An 18,831-nucleotide genomic window follows, 5' to 3' on the forward strand; every position below is an offset into this window, starting at 1 on the left:
GTGGACAGGCTCAGGTCGCACTCCGTCTCTCCCGCCGCTGCTTGGCTGGATCACCACCCTCTCGCGTTCTTGCTGTTCAGCCCCCAACTGGTCCTCTGCTGGCCCTTGCCCACCCGTCTTCTCCCCCAGCCACCAGATCGCCAAGTCGTGACATTGTCTCTCCCTGTCCTTGGCTTCCAAGGTCGCGAGAGAGGCCGCCTGCTTCCTCCAGCTTCCCTTAGGCACTCTGCTTGGCCATAGCGCCTCTCTGCCGCCCCGCAGCCGGGCCATCCTGCCTTGCTCCTCGTGTGTTTTGCCAGGAATGCTCTCCTGCCAGGTCACCGTTGGGCTCATCCCCTCGCCTTGACACTTCATCTTCCTGCAGCCTTCCCTCATCACTCTGTTGAAACTTGCAGCCACAGCAGCAAATGAAAAAGAGAGGAAGTGGGCTTTGGTGATGTCAGCACTAGGGCCTGTGTTTGGGAGCTGCCCTCAGGGACAGTGGAAGCTGGGCCCCGACACGCCCCATCATGGGCTCACTTCCCGTGGGTGGTGGGGCGCCCTAGTGGGTGTACACCAGCCAGCTTGGACTTGCAGTTCTGGTCTTATTTGACTTTGCTGCCCTTTTTTAAACAGATCAGTGGCATGGAAAGATTTCTACAAGTAACCAGAGTTTTGAGACTAGTGACGTGGGCCCTTGAGAGGGGGAACTGTGGCAGCACTGACAGGCCTCTTCCTGCTGCACGCTCCTTGTCAGCTCATCAGTGAGGTGACGACGGCACCTCCCAGCCCCCTTCACGGTGGCCAGAAAGACGTCAGTTTTCAGGGAGCATATTCAAAGTAGGGGCTTTGAGCCACCCTTGTCCATGGGGGTTTATGTACATCCTCGGAGTGTATGCTGCGGTTTACGAGGCTGTTCCACCTAAATGCCAGGCCCAGACACAGAACTCACCGGAGTACAGAAGGAAGCGTATTGCCATCCAGTGCTCAATCAAGCACTGTGGAAAATGTGGTAAATCTTTCGAAACCTCTTCTCAGATTTCTTACTTAATCGTGAGACACGAAAAGCCACATGCCATTGGAGAAACAAACACTTCCTTCCTGCGCTGATAAAAATGGCTGACAGCATTACGATGACAAACTAGAATGCCTTTCTCTGTCAGCAAATACTGTCAGAAGATCCGCCACAAACAGTGGAGAAGGCTGTAGAACACACACTCGAGCAGATGCCACTGTGTGGGAGGATGGCTGCAGAGTCGCTGGAAGGACAGATGTTCCCAATGCATCTCAGCTTAGGTGGTTTGTCAGATTGTTTCACTAATGAAAACAGGAAGGACTTCTTTCTGTGAGTCACTGACGAGGAAAGGTGTGTTGGGGAAAGTACACTCCCCATCAGCTGCCTGGATGAGGAGATCTGCCATCTTGAAGGCTGTAACACAGCAGATTACCCGGAAGGCTGGAGTCAAGCTGATTGACAGAAATGTGATAAAGTAGGGCCAGAATTGTAACAACTAAAATGCAAGCCAGAGAACAATCACCACATACAAACCAGAAAGAGCTGGTTCAAAGTGAAAAGAAACAGGCAGGACCTCTGTGGCAGTTAAGGTTGTTGTTGACTTGGCTGGGCCTGCTTGAGTGGGCAGCTGGATGTAGTTATACCCCGGGGGGAGATGGGTAGTTAACTCCGGGGTGCAATCTCCTGGAGCAGCTGGAGCACTAGCTGCTTTAGAAATGCGGGCTGCTTTCACTATGTAAGAAGCAGCTTTGAAGAAGGGCTCTAGCTTTTTGGCATTCTTGAACCCTGCATGTAGCCAAGTTGCTGTTCAGCAGCCTGCCATGCCCTGCCAATCTTAGGACTTCTGAACTTGGTGGCCTGCCGTGTTGTTTGCTAATATCGGGACTGTGCTTTGTTACTTGTCAACCTTGGGGGTATTGGCCTCAGCAGCCAGTAGCTGCCTGAGTGAAGAAAAGCCTCCAGCTTCATTGGCCTGGGAGCAGGAGGCACAGCTGAAACCCAAGGTTGAGGGGCTTTCACCCAGCCCCTAGAGCCTGGCACTTTGAACTCAGACTTCTAACCTTCAAACTGTAAGAGAATAAACTCTTCGTTTGTTCAAGCCATCCCATCTATGGTATATTGTTGTCAGAGCGGCACTAGAGGTCACCAAAACAACCTCCCATCCTCCCCGTGGAGTGCTGGACAGGAGACACAGGAAATGTTAGAAGGAAAGATGTATTCATGAAAACCATACAAAACGGTGGTTTTTGTAGATTAAAAAATTGGCTATTTTTATAGGTGATAGGCTGCTGAAGCCTATAACAAGAGATTGGTTAGTAATCAAAAACTTCCCACAAACAAAAGCACAGTACCAGGTGGCTTCACTGGTGAATTCCACCAAATGTTATAAAAACATAATAAAGAGTTAATACCAGTCCTTCGCAAACTCTTCCCAAAAATAGAAGACATGGGGACATTTCACAACTTATTCTGTGAGGTCAGTGTTAATCACCATTATACCAAAACCAGGCAATGATATCACAAGAAAAGAAAATTAATAGACTGGTATTTCTTATGAAATAATGTAAGTATTAAAGTTCTCCACAAAATGCTAACAAATCAAATCCAGCAACATATAAAAAGGATTATGTACATGACTAGGATTTATAACAGGAATGTTAGGGTTGGTTCAGTTTTGAAAATCAGTCAGCGTGCTGCACCATGCTGACAGAATAAAAGACAGAAACACGGTGTTCTCAATAGACACAGAAAAACCATTTGACAAAATTCCAACACCTTATCATGATGCAAACACTGATCAAAGTAGGAATAGAAGGGAACTTTCTCAACCTAATAAAAGGCATCTGGTGGCGTAGTACCTAAGGTGTTTGATTGCTAACCAGAGGGCTGGTGGTTCAAACCGACCAACCACTCCTTGGAAGGAAGGTTGTGCAATCTACTTCCATAGAGATACTGCCTTGGAAACCCAAAGAGGGGTCGCTATGAATTGGATCTGACTCAACAGCAGTGAATTTGGATGGGGTTTTTTTTTTTTTTTTTTCCTTTTTGGTATGAGATGGAAAGTTCTTCCCCCAAGATGAGCACCAAAACATGGAGATTGCTCACACCCATCACTGCTAGTCAACGTTGTAAAGGAGTAGTCTAGCCAGGGCAATTAGACAAGAAGCACTGAAGGTATTCATACCGTAAAGGAAAAAGTAAAACTCTTTGTATAAGTGATACGATCTTGAGTGTAGAAAATCTTAAAGAATCTAGAGGGAGGGAAGAAAAAAACTATTAAGAGTTAATAAGCTAGTTCACCAAGGTTGCCATATGGTGAGGATGTGGAGAGATTATAGAGAGTGGAGGGTCAGCGACAAAGGGGAAGGCCCTCAATGAGATGGATTGACAGTGCCTACAATAAGGGGATCAGGGATAGCAAGGCTTGTAAGGCTGGCACAGGACCGGGCAGTGTTTCGTTCTGCCATGCAGAGGGTAGGTAAGAGTTGGAGCCGACTCGATGGCACCTAACAACAACAAAGGAGAATCGAGGGCAGGCCTGCAGGCTGGCAATGAGGTCCTGCACATCACCCTGGCTGGCCTCGCAGTGTGGGCTGGCTGCTGTCCTCCTCTGTGACACACGGGCATTGCAGGATACTGCTTCTAAATTCATTTGTTTATCAACAAATTGGAGTCCCTGCTTGGTACCAGGCAGTAACAATAGGTACTGTTTGCTGACGGAACTTCACCGGGACGCCATTTCCACACTGGGTTCTGGCCTTCACTGCCTGCTTGGGTGAAGTACAGGTAAGACCTGAGGTGCAGTTGGCAATGTTTGCCTGTGTGCACACTGTCCCTCATTGTGGGTCCAGGTCAGCCCCTAGGAATTTCTGGGAAGAGGGACAGGGAATGAGGAGAGTCTTGGCCTTGCCCACCAGCCTTATGTGGGGGCATGGCAGGTTGGGAAAGAAAGCTGGGTCTTTGGGAAAGAGTCTGGCAGCCCCTTCCTTGGCCACCAGGACACCCCTGCTCCCAGCCAGCTCAGGTCCTGAACCAGGCCCCATGCCCCTTCCAGGGTGCCACCTCCCCCACAGTGACCTCAATGCTTGAAGCAGTGATTCCATTCCTAGGAGGTGGTCCTTAGACACCTTGAGCTTGTTGAATGTGAGGTGTTGCTTCTGGTGTGGCTGACAGCCAACGTGTCCACAAATGGAAGGAGGAGGATACGGCAGGGGACACAGCATAGCGCTGACGTGTTGTTTCAGTCATGGGAGCAGAGGAAGAGGACGGGGAAGAAACAGAGGTTCTCTGCAGAGGCAGAAAAGTAATGCCAGCATTTACATTTGTTGTAGTTTGTTTTATGTTTTATTTTCTACAACAAAGAATGATTTCTATAATAGTAATAGGTTATTTCTATACCGACGGGTAAATTAGTGTTCCCTCACTGAAATTAGTTAAACTGCCCTCACGATGGCATGTAAATGTTTCCAGTGTCCCTGTCCAAAAGGAAAAAACTTCCAAACCTGTTGCCATCAAGTTGATTCCGACACATAGAACCCTGTAGGACAGAGTAGAACTGCCCTGTTGGTTTTCCAAGTCTGTAATTTTCAGGCAGCCCGACTTCCACATGTTTCTTGTGCAGAGCATCTGATGGTCTTGAACCATTGACCTTTTGGTTGTCTGCTGAGCGCTTTAACCACTGAACCACCAGGGGATCTGCTGAGCCCTGTTGGAGCTGCAGAGCCCCTTTGCAGCGTGTCCTTGGTCTTGCACAGTATGTCCCTCTTGCTGGTCTACTTGGTTTTGCTAGCACCTCTCTGGTTGATTACAGCCTTGGCCTGTGTTTTCCTGTCTGACGGGTGAAGTCTCCCATTACTCCTCCCTACTTGGTTCATTTCCTTCATTGTTGGTTGTCCCAAAGAAACTTTGGCATTACTTTGCTGGCACACTCAGAGAATGTACTCCTTGTGTGATTTGGGGGTGATGTGCACCTTCCCGTCTAGGACCACAGAGCGGCCTGTGCTCACATGAGTCTTCTGTGCATCTCGGTTGAGTTTCAGAGTTGCCGGGTGTATTCTCAAGAGAACTGAAAGGCTAGCATTTTGCCACAAGAGTGCCATGATGGAGACTCCGCATGTCCTGACTGCAGAACGTGGCGCTCACACGTTGATTTCGAGGATTCTTAGCAGCCTCTGTTTTCTGCTCCAGGTGCCCTACGAAACACTGAATAAACGATTCCGAGCCGCTCAGAAAAACATCGACCGCGAGACAAGCCACGTCACCATGGTGGTCGCTGAGCTGGAGAAGACCTTGAGTGGCTGCCCTGCCGTGGACTCAGTGGTCAGCCTTCTGGATGGCGTGGTGGAGAAGCTCAGCGTCCTGAAGAGGAAGGTGAGTGCTGCTCTAGGGCTGCCCGGAGAGCCGGGTAGACGTGCTCTGCCCTCGGCTGCAGAGTGGGGCCAGCCAACCCAGCCTCACCCACCGGTCACCCAGTTGGCCATAAACGTGAGCCATTTTCTCTGCAAGTGGGGACATGACTAAGCTGGGAAGTCCTGAGATAGAAGAGGTGAGCGGTGGTGGCTGATGGACTGGGGCCCTGGATGAACCCCAGGGCAGGTGACCGCTCGCGGTCAGGTTCATTTTGTAAAACACGGGCTTTCCCAGCACTCGTGTTTTCAGCTCTCTGCTCTCCTGTGACTTGGAGTGAGAGTGGAAGCATGGATACCAATACCATGCAGAGATTTTACATGTTGACTTGGTAAGGCTTGAGACCAAGATCCACTGACTCTTTTCTGACGATAAGGTGAATTTTCACACTTTGAACTTCAGCACATTAATGGTTTTTAAAAATGAGGTTTTGTAGCACTACTTTCATCTTTGTCCAGGGGGCTAAATCACAGAAGAACAACTTTGTGTTCTTTGTTTGTATTTGTGGTTGAGGACTAACTCTCTTCCAGCACTTGCTTCGTCAAGCTGATCATCTTAAAAACCACCCAGCAGGCGTAGTGCAGGATGTGAGCAGAGCCGGCTACACCCTGAGGCAGGAGGGCTCAGCATCTAGACTTTGGTTTTGCCACCTCTGCTTCTTCTTGCCCTTCTGGCCATGCTCTTGGCTACTAGAGTCCCAACCAGCAGGACAGGTGGCTGGCCACTGCTCTGTTTGCAATCAGAAGGCAGCATCACAATTCCACCTGGCTGCTGGGAAATGCGTGTAGAGGAAAACCAGGGAACACGCTTTCTCCCGTTGTCAGGAAAAGCCACGGTCCAGCTCTCTCCTGCCAGCGGCCTCCCGCCTGCCAGGGACCCTTTGCAGAGTGAGGTGGAGTGGCTCAGGGCTGGTGTGCTTTTCTGATGTACATGTCCAGCTAGAGCCCGGCTGGCCAGGAGTGTTTGTGGCCCCTGCATCCTGGCCCTTGGAGTTGGAGGGTGGGTTGTGGGGTCACAGGAAAACTCCCCTCAGTGAATTGAGGTGTCTCAGAGATAATTTAGACTCTGCCTGTGGTGAACAAAATGACAACAGCTCTCATTCTGTCTGAAAGGGGCTATGTCTTATCAAAGGAAACCAAGTTCAGTGGGAAAGAAGGGCTCCTTTCCAGGCTCTTTGTGCTTAAGTGCCGCTGTTGGGCTGAGCAGGCCACCTTCCTGTCCTGTGTTCCTGTCCCTGTAGGGACCAGATTGTCTTGACTCCAGGAGCATCCCCAGCCCAGACAGCTGAGAGGCCAGGATGTGTAAGAGATGATTTAATTATCTTTTGAATTTCACCCCAAAATCGCACATGGGATTTCTTATTTCTGTATCTAGGGTATAAAGCCAATGGATAAAATGACAAGATAAGAGAGCTGAACAGAAGATTTCAAAGAGCAGCTCGAGCAGACAAAACCAATTACTATAACGAAATGTGCAAAGATCTGGAGTTTGAAAACCAAAAGGGAAGAACGCGCTCAGCATTTCTCAAGCTGAAAAAATTGAAGAAAAAATTTAAGCCTCAAGTTGCAATATTGAAAGATTCTATGGGCAAAATACTAAATGATGCAGGAAACATCAAGAGAAGATGGCAGGAATACACAGAATCACTGTACCAAAAGGAACTGGTTGGTTGATCTTCATCCATTTCAGGAAGTGGCATATGATCTAGAACCAATGGTACTGAAGGAGGAAGTCAAAGCTGCAATGAAGGAATTGGTGAAGAACAAGGCTCCGGGAATTGATGGCATACCGATTGAGATAGTTCAACAAACGGATGCCCCATTGGAGGCACTCACTCGGTTATGCCAAGAGATTTGGAAGACAGCTACCTGGCCAGTTGACTGGAAGAGATCCATATTTGTACCCATTCCAAAGAAAGGTGATCCCACAGTATGTGGAAATTATAGAACAATATCATTAATATCGCATGCAAGTAAGATCTTACTGAAGATAATTCAAAAACTGTTGCAGCAGTATATTGACAGAGAACTTGCAGAGATGCAAGCTGGATTCAGAAGAGGACGTGGAACAAGGGATATCAGAGCTATTGTCAGATGGATCTTGGCTTAAGGCTAAGAATACCAGAAAGATGTTTACTTGTGTTTTATTGACTATGCAAAGGCATTTGATTGTGTGGATCATGACAAATTATGGATAACATTGAGAAGAATGGGAATTCCTGAGCACTTGATTGATTGTACTCGTGAGGAACCTGTACCTTGACCAGGAGGCTGTCATTCGAACAGAACAAGGGGACACTACATGGTTTAAAATCAGGAAGGGAGTGTGTCAGGGTTGTATCCTTTCCCTATACTTATTCAATCTATATGCTGAGCAAATAATCCGAGAAGCTGGACTATGTGAAGAAAAACATGGCATCAGGATTGGAGGAAGAATCATTAACAACCTGAGATATGCAGACAATACAACTTTGCTTGCTGAAAGTGAGGATGACTTGAGGCACTTATTGATGAAGGTTGAAGAATACAGTCTGCAGTATGGATTACGTCTCAATATAAAGAAAACAAAAATCCTCACAACTGGACCAAGGAGCAGCATCACACTAAATGGAGAGAAGATTGAGGTTGTCAAAGAATTCAGGTTGCTTGGTTCTACAATCGATGCCAATGGAAGCAGCAGTCGGGACATTAGACGATGTGTAGCATTGGGGAAGTCAACTGCGAAGGAACTGTTTCAAGTGCTGAGGAGCAAGGAGTCTTCTTGAGGACTAAGGTGCGCCTGACACAAGCCATGATATTTCCAGTCGTCTCGTATGCATGTGAAAGCTGGACAATGAATAAGGAAGACCAAAAAAGAGTTGATGCTTTTGAATTGTGGTGCTGGCGAAGAATGCTGAAAGTACCATGGACTGTTAAGAGAACTGACAGATCTGTCCTGGAGGAAGTGCAGCCAGAATGCTCCTTGGAAGTGAGAACTGCCAGACTTCGTCTCACCTATTTTGGTCATGTTGTCAGAAGGGACCATTCCTTGGAGAAGGATGTCGTGCTTGGTAGGGTGGAGGGTCGATGAAAGAGGGGAAGGCCTTCCACGAGATGGATTGACACAGTGGCTGCGATGATGGGCTCAAGTATAGCAGGGATTGTGGAGCTAGTGCGGGATTGGGCAGTGTTTCATTCCGCTGTGCATGGGGTCGCTATGAGTCGGAAATGACTCGACGGCACCTAACAACAGCAACAACGGGATTTGTACTAACCTTTCCACTAAAAACAATCATAACAGCTGGAGAAGACATTTTAAACCATCTTATTAGAAGCATCAGAGAGCTCATGAGATGGAAGGAATTGCCAGTCCAGAATTGGAGGGCAGAGGGAGTGAGAGAGGTGAAAGGACAAGGAGTGCTGGCTGAGCAAGATGATGGCTGGCTCCTCTGAGGGCCTGCCTTCTGGGCCAGGCTAAGAGAGACAACAGCCAGGGCCACGCACAGAGCAGAAACCTAACAGGAGGCCCTTCTGATGATAAGCTGGCACCCTGGAGTGCCAGACCTCAAGGAGAGGGTGCAGCAGGAGTGAGCTCACATTCACAGTGAGTCATAGCCCCGGTTCCGAAACATTCAGGGAACCTTAACCTTCATCTTAGAAGACGTGGTTCCTGCCTTGGTGCCTCCAGGCATAAGCAGAGTAAGTGCAGGAGGAACCTTTGAACCTGGGTGCCAAGTTATTTTTAGAAATAATTATTCAAGTACCATAACCAGGGTACAGAAGACCCATGATTGACAACCAACAGTGGCAGTAGACAAAGGCCTGTACAGATTTCAGATATGGGGATTACGTACTGTGCTTGAAGAATTTGTGGGGGGGGTGGGGGAAGATCACCCTGCAGTGAACAGAAAGTATGGAAAAACATAGCAGAGTTTACAAAAAAAAAAGAAGAAGCCGCCACCAAGTAAGATGTCAAGAAACACTTGTAACAGACATTTTAACCTTTAGGAGACACAGCTGTAGAGAGAATCAGTGAGGTAGAAGATAAATTGGAAGAAATCTATGTGGAATGCAGCAAAGATGGTAAGGTGGAAGTCCATAAGAGGGTAAGAGACATGGAGAGGAGAAGAAAATCTTGTGATGTGTTTAACCAGAGTTCCAGAAGGAGGAGGGAGAAGGGAGAGAGGGGCAGAGATGATACGTAGAGGGCTAATGACTGGAGGAATTTCCAGAACTGATGAAAATTATCAGTTCAGAGATTCAGGAATCCAAATGATCAAAATAATCACATGCAAGATTTGTGCATAGTAAAATGAAAGACAAAGAGAAAAATCTTACAGACAGCTAGAGGGAAAGGACGCCTTCCAAAGGAACAACGGAGAGCCTGGCAGCTGGCTCCTTGACAGCCATTGAAAGCCGATGACGGGTGGAGTGTGCTGAAGAAAAGAAGGCCAGCCAGCATTCTCCTCCCATGCTGTCCAGTATGTAGCCACTAATTATGTGTGGCTACTAAAATTTAAATCCACGATTCTGTTCCTCAGGTGTACGGGCCACACTGCAACTGCCCAGTAGCCACATGTGGCTGGTGGCCGCTGTGGTAGACAGTGCAGGTGCAGAACATGTCTGTCTAGCTACACTTACTCTGAACAGAATTGACTTTAGGGCAAAAAACAGCATCAGTGATTTAGAAGGTTGTTTTAGAATGGTAAACAATTTAATCAACCAGGAAGCTATAACATGTTTACTATTATATGCATCTGGAAGCATCAGAATATATAAAGCAGAATATAACACAACTGAGAAGGCACAGATTGGCAAAGTGGTAAATTTTGACCCATCTCTGAATAGTCAGTAGAGGAAGCAGACAAATTCATAGAGATAGAATGTGTAATAAATACACACTTGCCTGATGGATGTATATAGAGCAGTATCTTCAAGTGCAGAATTTCAAACAGATGCAATATTAATAAAAGTAGGCTATATGCTGGACTGTAAGGCAGGTCTCAAAGTATTTCCAGGAATGGAAATTGAATATCATGTATTTAAGCTAGAAATCAATAATGACAACAACAACAAAAATTTCTTAGATTACCTGATTTAGAAATTGCTAGAGGGGCAGGGAGGCTACATCTTCGACCTCCTCCAACTCTACGAGAGGAAGACAGAATCACTGTCAGCAGCCCAAGGCCTGTTCTTATGAAGCCAGACATGCTACCACCCTCCAGCCCTTGTCAGCAACCATTTCTCCCACAGGACCCACCACCTCTCTGCTGGGTTCGATAATTCACTCCAGTGACCACACTGAACTCACAGATTACGGGGTTTATTAGGGAAGCAGCAGGCTGCAGTTCAAGTTCAGGAACGTGCTCAGTCTCTCTCAGTAGCACATCTCTCAGCAGCGTGTGTCTCTCGCGTCTCTCTCTCAGCAGTGTGTTTCTCTCAGCACTTTTTTCTCAGCTAGCAGTCAGAGAGACCCTTTCTGCCTCTCGGAGGGCTCCTTTTGAACCTGGCAGAGTGGCTAAAAGCAGCCGATCCCAACATCAGAGTTCTGCATGACTGAGAGAACATGCGAACATCCCAGAACCTTACTTCAGGTGGATAACTTTAACAGTCAACTACTCAGTTGGTCCTGGCAAAATGGGAACCACGCATACTATGACTGGAAAAGCCATAGTATGTAATTTACTACACCGCAGAAATGCACTTTGAAGTAACTCCAGTACCTGTACCTGAATGATTGGATGGACACATTCCATATTTGAAAAGAATGCACATTAAACCCGAAGAAAGTAGGAGGGAGGGACATGAAAAAAGGCAGATGTTTATGAGATAGAAAATAAATAAATAACCAAGGAGGGTCTACAGAGCCAAATTTGGTTCTTAGAAAAATTTACGGGATTCTGGCAAGACTAATGGAGAAAATAAGAGAGGGAGCACGCTCCACTGTGTTAGGAGTGAGAAAGGGACATTGCCGCAGAGTGCAGGTAGCAGAAGAAGGTGGGAGGAGCTTGTAAACATTACACTGATAGTTTTGAAAATTGATATAAAATTGCCAAATGTCTCAGAAGATATAACTTCCAGAAGTGATTCATGTAAACTGAGAAAACTTTAAATTAATGAAAAAGCTCAGCATCATCACTCAGAACAAGGCCAGGGGCCAACTACAGAGCAGACCGTCAATTGCTCATATGCAAGTTCAAGTTGAAGCTGAAGAAAATTAAAACAAGTCCACAAGAGCCAAAATATGGCCTTGATAATATCCCACCTGAATTTAAAGACCATCTCAACAATTGGTTTGACACATTGAGCACCAGTGACTGAAGACCAGACAAGTTGTGGGATTACAGCAAGGATGTCTTACATGAAGAAAGGGGAGAAAGAAAAAAAAAAAAAAACACTGCCATCTAGTTGATTCCAACTCATAGTGACCCCCATTGGGTTTCCAAGGTGGTAAATCTTTACAGAAGTAGATTGCTTCATCTTCCTTCTATGGAGCAGCTGGAGGGTTTGACCCACCAACTGTCTCGTTAATACTCAGATGCCTTAGGCACTGTGCCACTAAAGTCCTTTAGAAGAAAGCAGAGGGTCATTAAAACCACAGAACCAAAAACCAAACCCACTGCCATCAAGTCAATTCTGACTCAACAATCTTTAGGACAGAGTAGAACTGCTCCATAGGGTTTCCAAGGCTGTAAATCTTTACAAATGCAAAATACCTCATCTTTCTCCCACAGAGTGGCTGGTAGATTCAAGACTTCAATTGCAATATTGAAGGATTCTATGGGCCAGATATTGAATGATATACGGAGTATCAAAGGAAAATGGAAGGACACAGAGTCACTGTACCAAAAATTGTGTCACTGTGCAACCATTTTAGGTGGTAGCATATGATCAAAGAACTGATGATACTGAAGGAAGAAGTCCAAGCTGCACTGAAGGCATTAGCAGAAAAACAAGGTTCCAGGAGTTGACGGAATACCTGTTGAGATGTTTCAACAGATGCAACCTTATAAGCACTGACTTGTCTTTGCCAAGAAATTTGGAAAACACTTACCTGGCCAGCTGACTGGATGAGATCCATTCCAAGGAAAGGGATCCCAAGAATGCAGGAATTATTGAACAATACCAATAATATCACATCAAGTAAAGGTTTGCTGAAGATAATTAACTATTGTAGCAGTGCATTGATGGCACTCCAGAAGAGGTTTTGGAGACAAAGGATATCATTGCTGATACCAGCAGGATCTTGGCTGAAAGCAGAGAACACCAGAAAGATGTTTGCTTGTGGTTTATTGACTGTGTAAAGGCACTCAAGTGTGTGGATCATAACAAATAATGGATAACATTGATAAGACTGGGAATTCCAGAACACTTCATTGTGCTCATGAGGCACCTGTACATAGACCAGGGGGCAGTCATTTGAACAGAACACGGGGGCACCGAGTGGATCAAAATCAGGAAAGGTGTATTTCGGGTTGTGTCGGTTTTGCCCTACTTACTCAGCATGCATGCTGAGCACAGATTTTGAGAAGCTGGACCTTATGAAGAGAACACAGCTTCAGGATTGGAGAAAGGCTCGTTGACAAGGAGGCTGCTGCTGGATGCAAAGCTGTTACGCTTGCTGTCGCCACCAGCAAGTTTCACCATGCCATTGAGACCTGGAAAGACTGGTGGATTGGTGTGTTTGCTGTGTGTTCTCCACAACAACAGCAAAGGCAATACAAATCTTGTTCAAATGCCATTGAAGATGGAAAGTTGCAACCAGTGGAGCAGATGTGTAGGGATAACTCTTTAGTCTGTTCTGGGAAAGGATCAGGCTTTATCGGGACATTTAAGAAGAAGAGACAGAGAGCGAGGCCATGCTCCCGGCCTGGAAGACTGTGTCCGCTCTCCCTAAATGATCTGGTACTTTCTACCTAAGTCACGCTCTTAGCTGACACTTTTGGGGGCGGAATTTGTCAAGCAGTTCTCGTGTCTGCATGCAGATGTGTGAAGGTTGTAGTGAGCCACCAAACCACCCACAGGAGCAGCAGCCCAGCGGGGGGCCTTGCCATTGTCATGCCGCCTCTTGAAACTCCAGGAATAAGGTCGTAAGAAGAAATCGCTCCAGTTCTAGAGCGTGACAAGGCCATTGGCCCTCTGTTCTGCCAGGAGGTCTGCCCTTCTTGGCCGCATGTCCCTTTGCGCCACCAGCTCCTACCAGACCAGCCTGTTCATTGCTGCCTTAGGCACCATTTTTATCGGCCAAACTCGAAAGAGGGAGCTTTGTCCACTTTAGGAAGGCAGCCCTGTGGGGACAGACCCAGCTCCTTGGCCTCTGCTGGAGCCTGAGGGGCTGTGGATGGGGCACCAAAGCCTGGGAGCCAAACCTGCAGGACAGGGTGCCCGAGAGCCCCTGCCGAGCCCCTCAGCTCAGCCAGGCCACTCGCACGCCCCCGTGTGGAGTCACCTGGCACCTGGCACTCTCTGCCCTCGAGCATCATGGGGCTGGCTCCCTGAGTAGTTTGTCAGGTGACTCGCAAACAGTATTAGAAAACCTGCAACCCAGGCAGGGAGTTAGCTTTGTCCCAACGGTGCGAGTGCAGGGAGCGGTTTGCTCATGATTGCTGCCTGTGGGGCACACCAGCTGTGCTCCCATCCTCAGTGCCCCCAGTTCATGCTGCTTGGCAGAGGGCACAGGGACTCGGCCTCGTATCCCTGTAGGGTGTTTCTGGGTGTGGGGGAACAATCAGACTGCCTGACAGAGTCTCGTCCGCTCACGTCACCTGCGGGAGGCCCATGGGTTGACTCTTCTCGGAGCTGGGAGGATGCCTCTCCCTCCTTTGCTGGTCTTTGTTACTAGGCCCCTAGTGCCCCCTGCTGGACGCAAGACAGCAGCACCCAGGAATGTGTGGCATCGAGACAATGACACACAGGCCCCAGTAGCAGCAAGATAAAGGATCACACTGGCACAGCAAGTGGCACAAAGACCCCGTGACCCAAGCACCTTCTGCAGTGACACGGGATGGGGGTGCGACCCAAGGCGTGAGGCCTACACGTAGGCCAGGCTTTCTGCCAGCGCCCAGGACAGAGGGCATGTGTGGTCTTCCCAGGTGGTTGGGGAGCGGTGGTTAGCATGGAGACATACAGTGGTCAGCAGGCAGACCACAGCAGATGACGGCTGCTAGGCCTGTCTTAGGGGACTCACGACAGGGCTTCTCTGTCCAGCCAGACCTCTGCTGCTGCGTGGACAGAGGAGAGACCCCCACGCTTCCTTGGGAGCAGTCCCGTCGGGGTCTGTCAGCAGTTCTCTGAACAATTCTCACTCCTGCGCCTGCTCTTTGCTCTTTCTCTGACGTAGCTTTCTTTGCAGTCTGGTTACTGCAACGATGGTGGAGCTTCAGGCTTGGTTTCTAACTGACTCCTTGTGTTTCTGCCGCTCAGCCCGGTGACGTCATCACGGCCGCGAGCAGGTCACGTGGCGTGTGCCTCGGGCTGGGCCTGGCAGGGTCTCCATCCTGAGCGTGTCCTCTTTCCTGCAGGCCGTGGAGTCCATCCAGGCCGAGGACGAGAGCGCCAAGCTGTGCAAGCGCCGCATCGAGCACCTGAAGGAGCACAGCAGCGACCAGCCGGCGGCGGCCAGCGTGTGGAAGCGGAAGCGCATGGACCGCATGATGGTGGAGCACCTGCTGCGCTGCGGCTACTACAACACGGCCGTGAAGCTGGCGCGCCAGAGCGGCATCGAGGTGGCCCTTCCCTCCGTCCCGGGTGCCGGGGCACTCCCGGTGCCCGCTCTGGGGTGCTTGCTGCCCGAAAGCCTGGCGTGAGCGTCTCGTGCTGAGCGTGTCAGTATCTGCCGTGCCAGCACAGCAGGGCTCGTGGTTTGTCCTCACGCAGCTTAAACAGCTCTGACTTGGGGAACCGTGCAGGGCTTCCTCCCCACCGGCGCCCCACGTTCCCATAGTTACCCGCGTGGGTTTGGGTCTGTGGTGGTTCCCGTAGTTGTGGTCTCCTCGAGTTTGTGAAGGCAGGTGTGTTTCCTGCTGGTGCACTTCAGTGGCACCAGCATCACAGATGCGGAAATCAACAAGGCCCTGGCTGTTGGCATTTCCAGGCGAGCAGTTTAGGTCTCCGAGGCTGACACAGCCAGGAGGCCGGCGTGGAAGGCCCCTCTGTGGGTGGGCTTGACTTCAGGCTCCCCTCGGCCCTCACCAGGTCCCAGGACCACTGTGCCTCCTTCACCCTCAGACACTTCAGCTGCTGATGGCTGTGGTCACTGCCCCGCCCCTCACCAGCATCCTGGCCCTTCCTGCCTTGTCCCTGTCCTGGGTCGCTTCCAGCAGTGCCCAGTGCAGCCCACCTCCACTTAGGATGGCATCCGGGGCCCACAGTCCCTCACCCTCCCCGTTCTCACCAGGGCTGCTTTCCTCATGTGCATGTCCTCATCACGACCCCCCTCAACCGGTCCCTGCCACCGCTGCTCTCAGCCCCCAACAGTGTCCTCCCACCCAGGTCACTCCTCCTGACCTGTGACTGCTGGCCCCTCCCCTCCCTCTTGGAGCTCCTCCCTTCCCTTTAGGGGCCCCTTCCCTCCCTCCTGCCCCTGCCCCAATCTCCTTAGCTGGCCTCTTGGCCCATCCTCGCCTTCTTCCTCCTCTTGTCTAATTTAGCTCCTGGATGATCCTAACCCTTGTCGTGGCTGGACATCCCCCCACATGTGTGTCTCCCCTGAGCCCCGGGGTCGGACACGGTTGTCCATGCGGTCTCTCCACTGGGGGTCTCCTGGAGTCTCAATCCTGCAAATCTAAACCCTGGTGGAGACACCATCCACTCCGCCCTCCCCACCCCAGGAAGTGGCCTCCATGCCCCTCAGGCCCAGAGCCCTGGGTCATCCTTGGTGCTTGTCTGTGTCCAGGGTCCACCACATCCCACTGTCTTGGTGTTACTGTCTGAGACAGCCACCAGGTCCCACCGGTCCTCTTCATGGGCTTCATGCTGACACACCTGCCTTCTTCCCCCAACATGCAGTCAGAGTGACCTTGGATGGCAGGAAGCATGGGCACTTGGTTCCCCCACGCACACCAGAGGCCTTCCCTGAGCGGCACGCTGTGTGCTCCGGCCACACACCACTGCCCCCAGCACGTTGCGTCCCGCTGTCCTTGCGCCATGTAGTCTATCCAGGGCCATCCCTTTGAGGCAGCCTTTTTTCACCATCCCAGTCCAGCTGCCGTGCTTCCCCACCCCCCTCCCGGGGCCCTGCCTAACCCTCTTGTTTACCTCTGCGTCCATGTGTTTGTCCTGCTAGTGGGGACGTTCCAGGAGGGCCGAGTGGTGCAGGGCTGCTCTGTGTTTAGCTGACACTGTGGCCACGTGGTTAGCTGGTTGAACGAGCGAACAGGTCCCCTGCTTGCCCAGACCTGCGTCGATGGGGGCTCTGCTCCTAAGGACTGCCGGGGAGGCGGGGCTGGGGCCCGAGCTCCTGGCCACTACGCAGCCTCGCACCTTGGTCCTGCTGTCCCCTCCCATGTACCCGCCCTCGTGCAGCTTCTGGTCTGGTTCCTCCAGAGATGCCAGGGTCCAGCCTTTTCCACAGGCTTCTAGTAGCCTTCAGTCATATACTACGTGACGTGGCTTGAGAGGAAGTTGTTGGCCGTACCACTCCCTGGGGAAAGGGTTCCCTGCCAAGTCTGCGTGGGGCTCCCTGTGCCAGGACAGGCCTGGAGAGCTGCCACGTGCTGGGAGGAGTCGAGCACAGAGCTTGTAGGGGTCTGGGGGTTTCACCTGCCGAGACTTGGTGGGAGGGCTTTGAGCAAAGGGGGTGCTTTAGAAGGTCTGTCCTGACTCCTCTGTGAAGACTTGCCTGTAGGGGACAAGGGTGGAAGCCAGCAGGCTGCAGGAAGTTACTGCTGTGACCCAGGCATGAGCTGTTTTAAGCCTCGGTTCAGAGCGGTAGCAGTGGGCACAGTGACGGTGCTCAGAGCCTGGCTGGCCTGAGCCCCGGGATTTCCTGTGGGCTGGAAGGGGGGCACAAGAGGCCGTAACTTCCCTCCACGGACAAGCGTGTGGTTGTCTTCAGGGCCCTGCAGTTTGCTCGTGGCCCGTGATTCCTGTCATGTCTGGATTTGAAGTGTTCTGTGTATAGTTTCTTACTTTTCCCTTCACACCGGTTACTGGTAAATTGGTTCTGACTCATGACCACCCTGCACATGTCAGAGTAGAACTGCATCCCAGAGTTTTCAGTGGCGGGTTTTTACAGAAGTAGATCACCAGGCCTTTTTCAGGTGCCTCTAGGTGGACTTGAACCTCTAACCTTTCTGTTGCATGTTAACAATGTACACTGTGCTCTGTGGGTTGGGCCGTGTCGGCCATCTGGGGTCACACTGCCTGCTGTGCATCCGGTATCTGGGATCACACCACCCGCTGTGGTCAGGACATGTCGACATCTGGGGTCCCACTGCCCTCTGTGGGTATTGACCCTCAGCTCACACTGCCCACTATGGGTCGGGCCATGTCTGCCCCTTGGGGTCTTGATGTCCAGGATGCCCTCCCTGTGTCCACGCACACACCAGGGACATTGGGCTAAGTGTCTGTGTCCAGACCCTGCCTTGCTCTTCTCGGGCTGTAGAAGCAGCTCTTGTCCCCTGTGACCTCGGGCCTGGTCATCTCTGAGTCAGCCCTCCGGCTTGCTGGGAACCTCTCCGTGTCCTGGATGCTCGGAACGGAGCTTTGGCATAACTGTCCGGGTTTCCTTGCCCCGCTCTGCTCCCCGGGAGTCCATTCAGTCCCAGGGTCTTTACCATCCTGCAGTTCCAAGACACCTCTAGCTAGTTCCTGGTTCGTTCTTCAGACGGTTCCTCCCCTTGCTCTTTCCCTGGCGTCCAGGCGTCAGTGTTTTGTCTTCTCCAGGTCTCCTTGTGGCTCGTGACCTGTGTCTGTCCCGCTGTGTCCCCTCGTGCGCCATCTGGCACAGCACCCCTCTGTCCAGCTCTGCCTCAGTTGTGCTGCTTTCTGCCCTGTCTGCTGCTCTGTTGGCTCTTCTCCTTTTTGGCTGCTGGTTCTTCCAGCCGTTTTCACTTGGGTTCCTCCTCTGCACCATGAATGAGAGCTGATGTGTGCACTTGGGGATCAGAGCCACATTCAGACCTTGCCTCAACTGTCCAGGCTGTGTCCTTGAAGAGGTTTCTTCCTGCCTGCCCCTCCCACCCCACGATGTCGCATGGTGCCCCTGGGGGCTGCTGGCCGACCCAGCACTTAACGGCTGGTGTTGTTGACCCTTTGACTGGCCACCTTACCCCTGACACCAGGAGGAAGTTTTCACTCAGTGTACATGCGCCCCAGCACCCGTGCCGGGACACACAGAGGCACTGTTCCCTGGGGGGAGCGTTGAATTCATGCCACACACGCATGCCCTAGTCTGGAGCTCTGCAGAGCGTGGGTTGGGGGCAGTTTAGAGACAGTCCAGTCCGATGGACG

At 50.6% G+C, this 18,831-nt stretch overlaps 1 protein-coding gene across 1 annotated transcript in view; it reads left to right on the top strand.

The window, feature by feature from the left end:
- The window catches only part of MAEA (macrophage erythroblast attacher, E3 ubiquitin ligase), a 42,475-nt gene that overhangs the window by 9,007 nt on the left and 14,637 nt on the right, over nucleotides 1-18,831 (top strand). Inside the window, exons 2-3 of the mRNA XM_042782949.1 lie at nucleotides 5,183-5,365; nucleotides 14,901-15,143. Coding sequence (XP_042638883.1) covers nucleotides 5,183-5,365; nucleotides 14,901-15,143 — 426 coding nt within the window. The remainder of the gene's footprint in view (nucleotides 1-5,182; nucleotides 5,366-14,900; nucleotides 15,144-18,831) is intronic.

This window comes from Orycteropus afer, unplaced genomic scaffold (genome assembly GCF_000298275.1).
Source record: "Orycteropus afer afer isolate SDZICR_OR568_19922 unplaced genomic scaffold, OryAfe1.0 scaffold00539, whole genome shotgun sequence".
NCBI lineage: Eukaryota > Metazoa > Chordata > Mammalia > Tubulidentata > Orycteropodidae > Orycteropus > Orycteropus afer.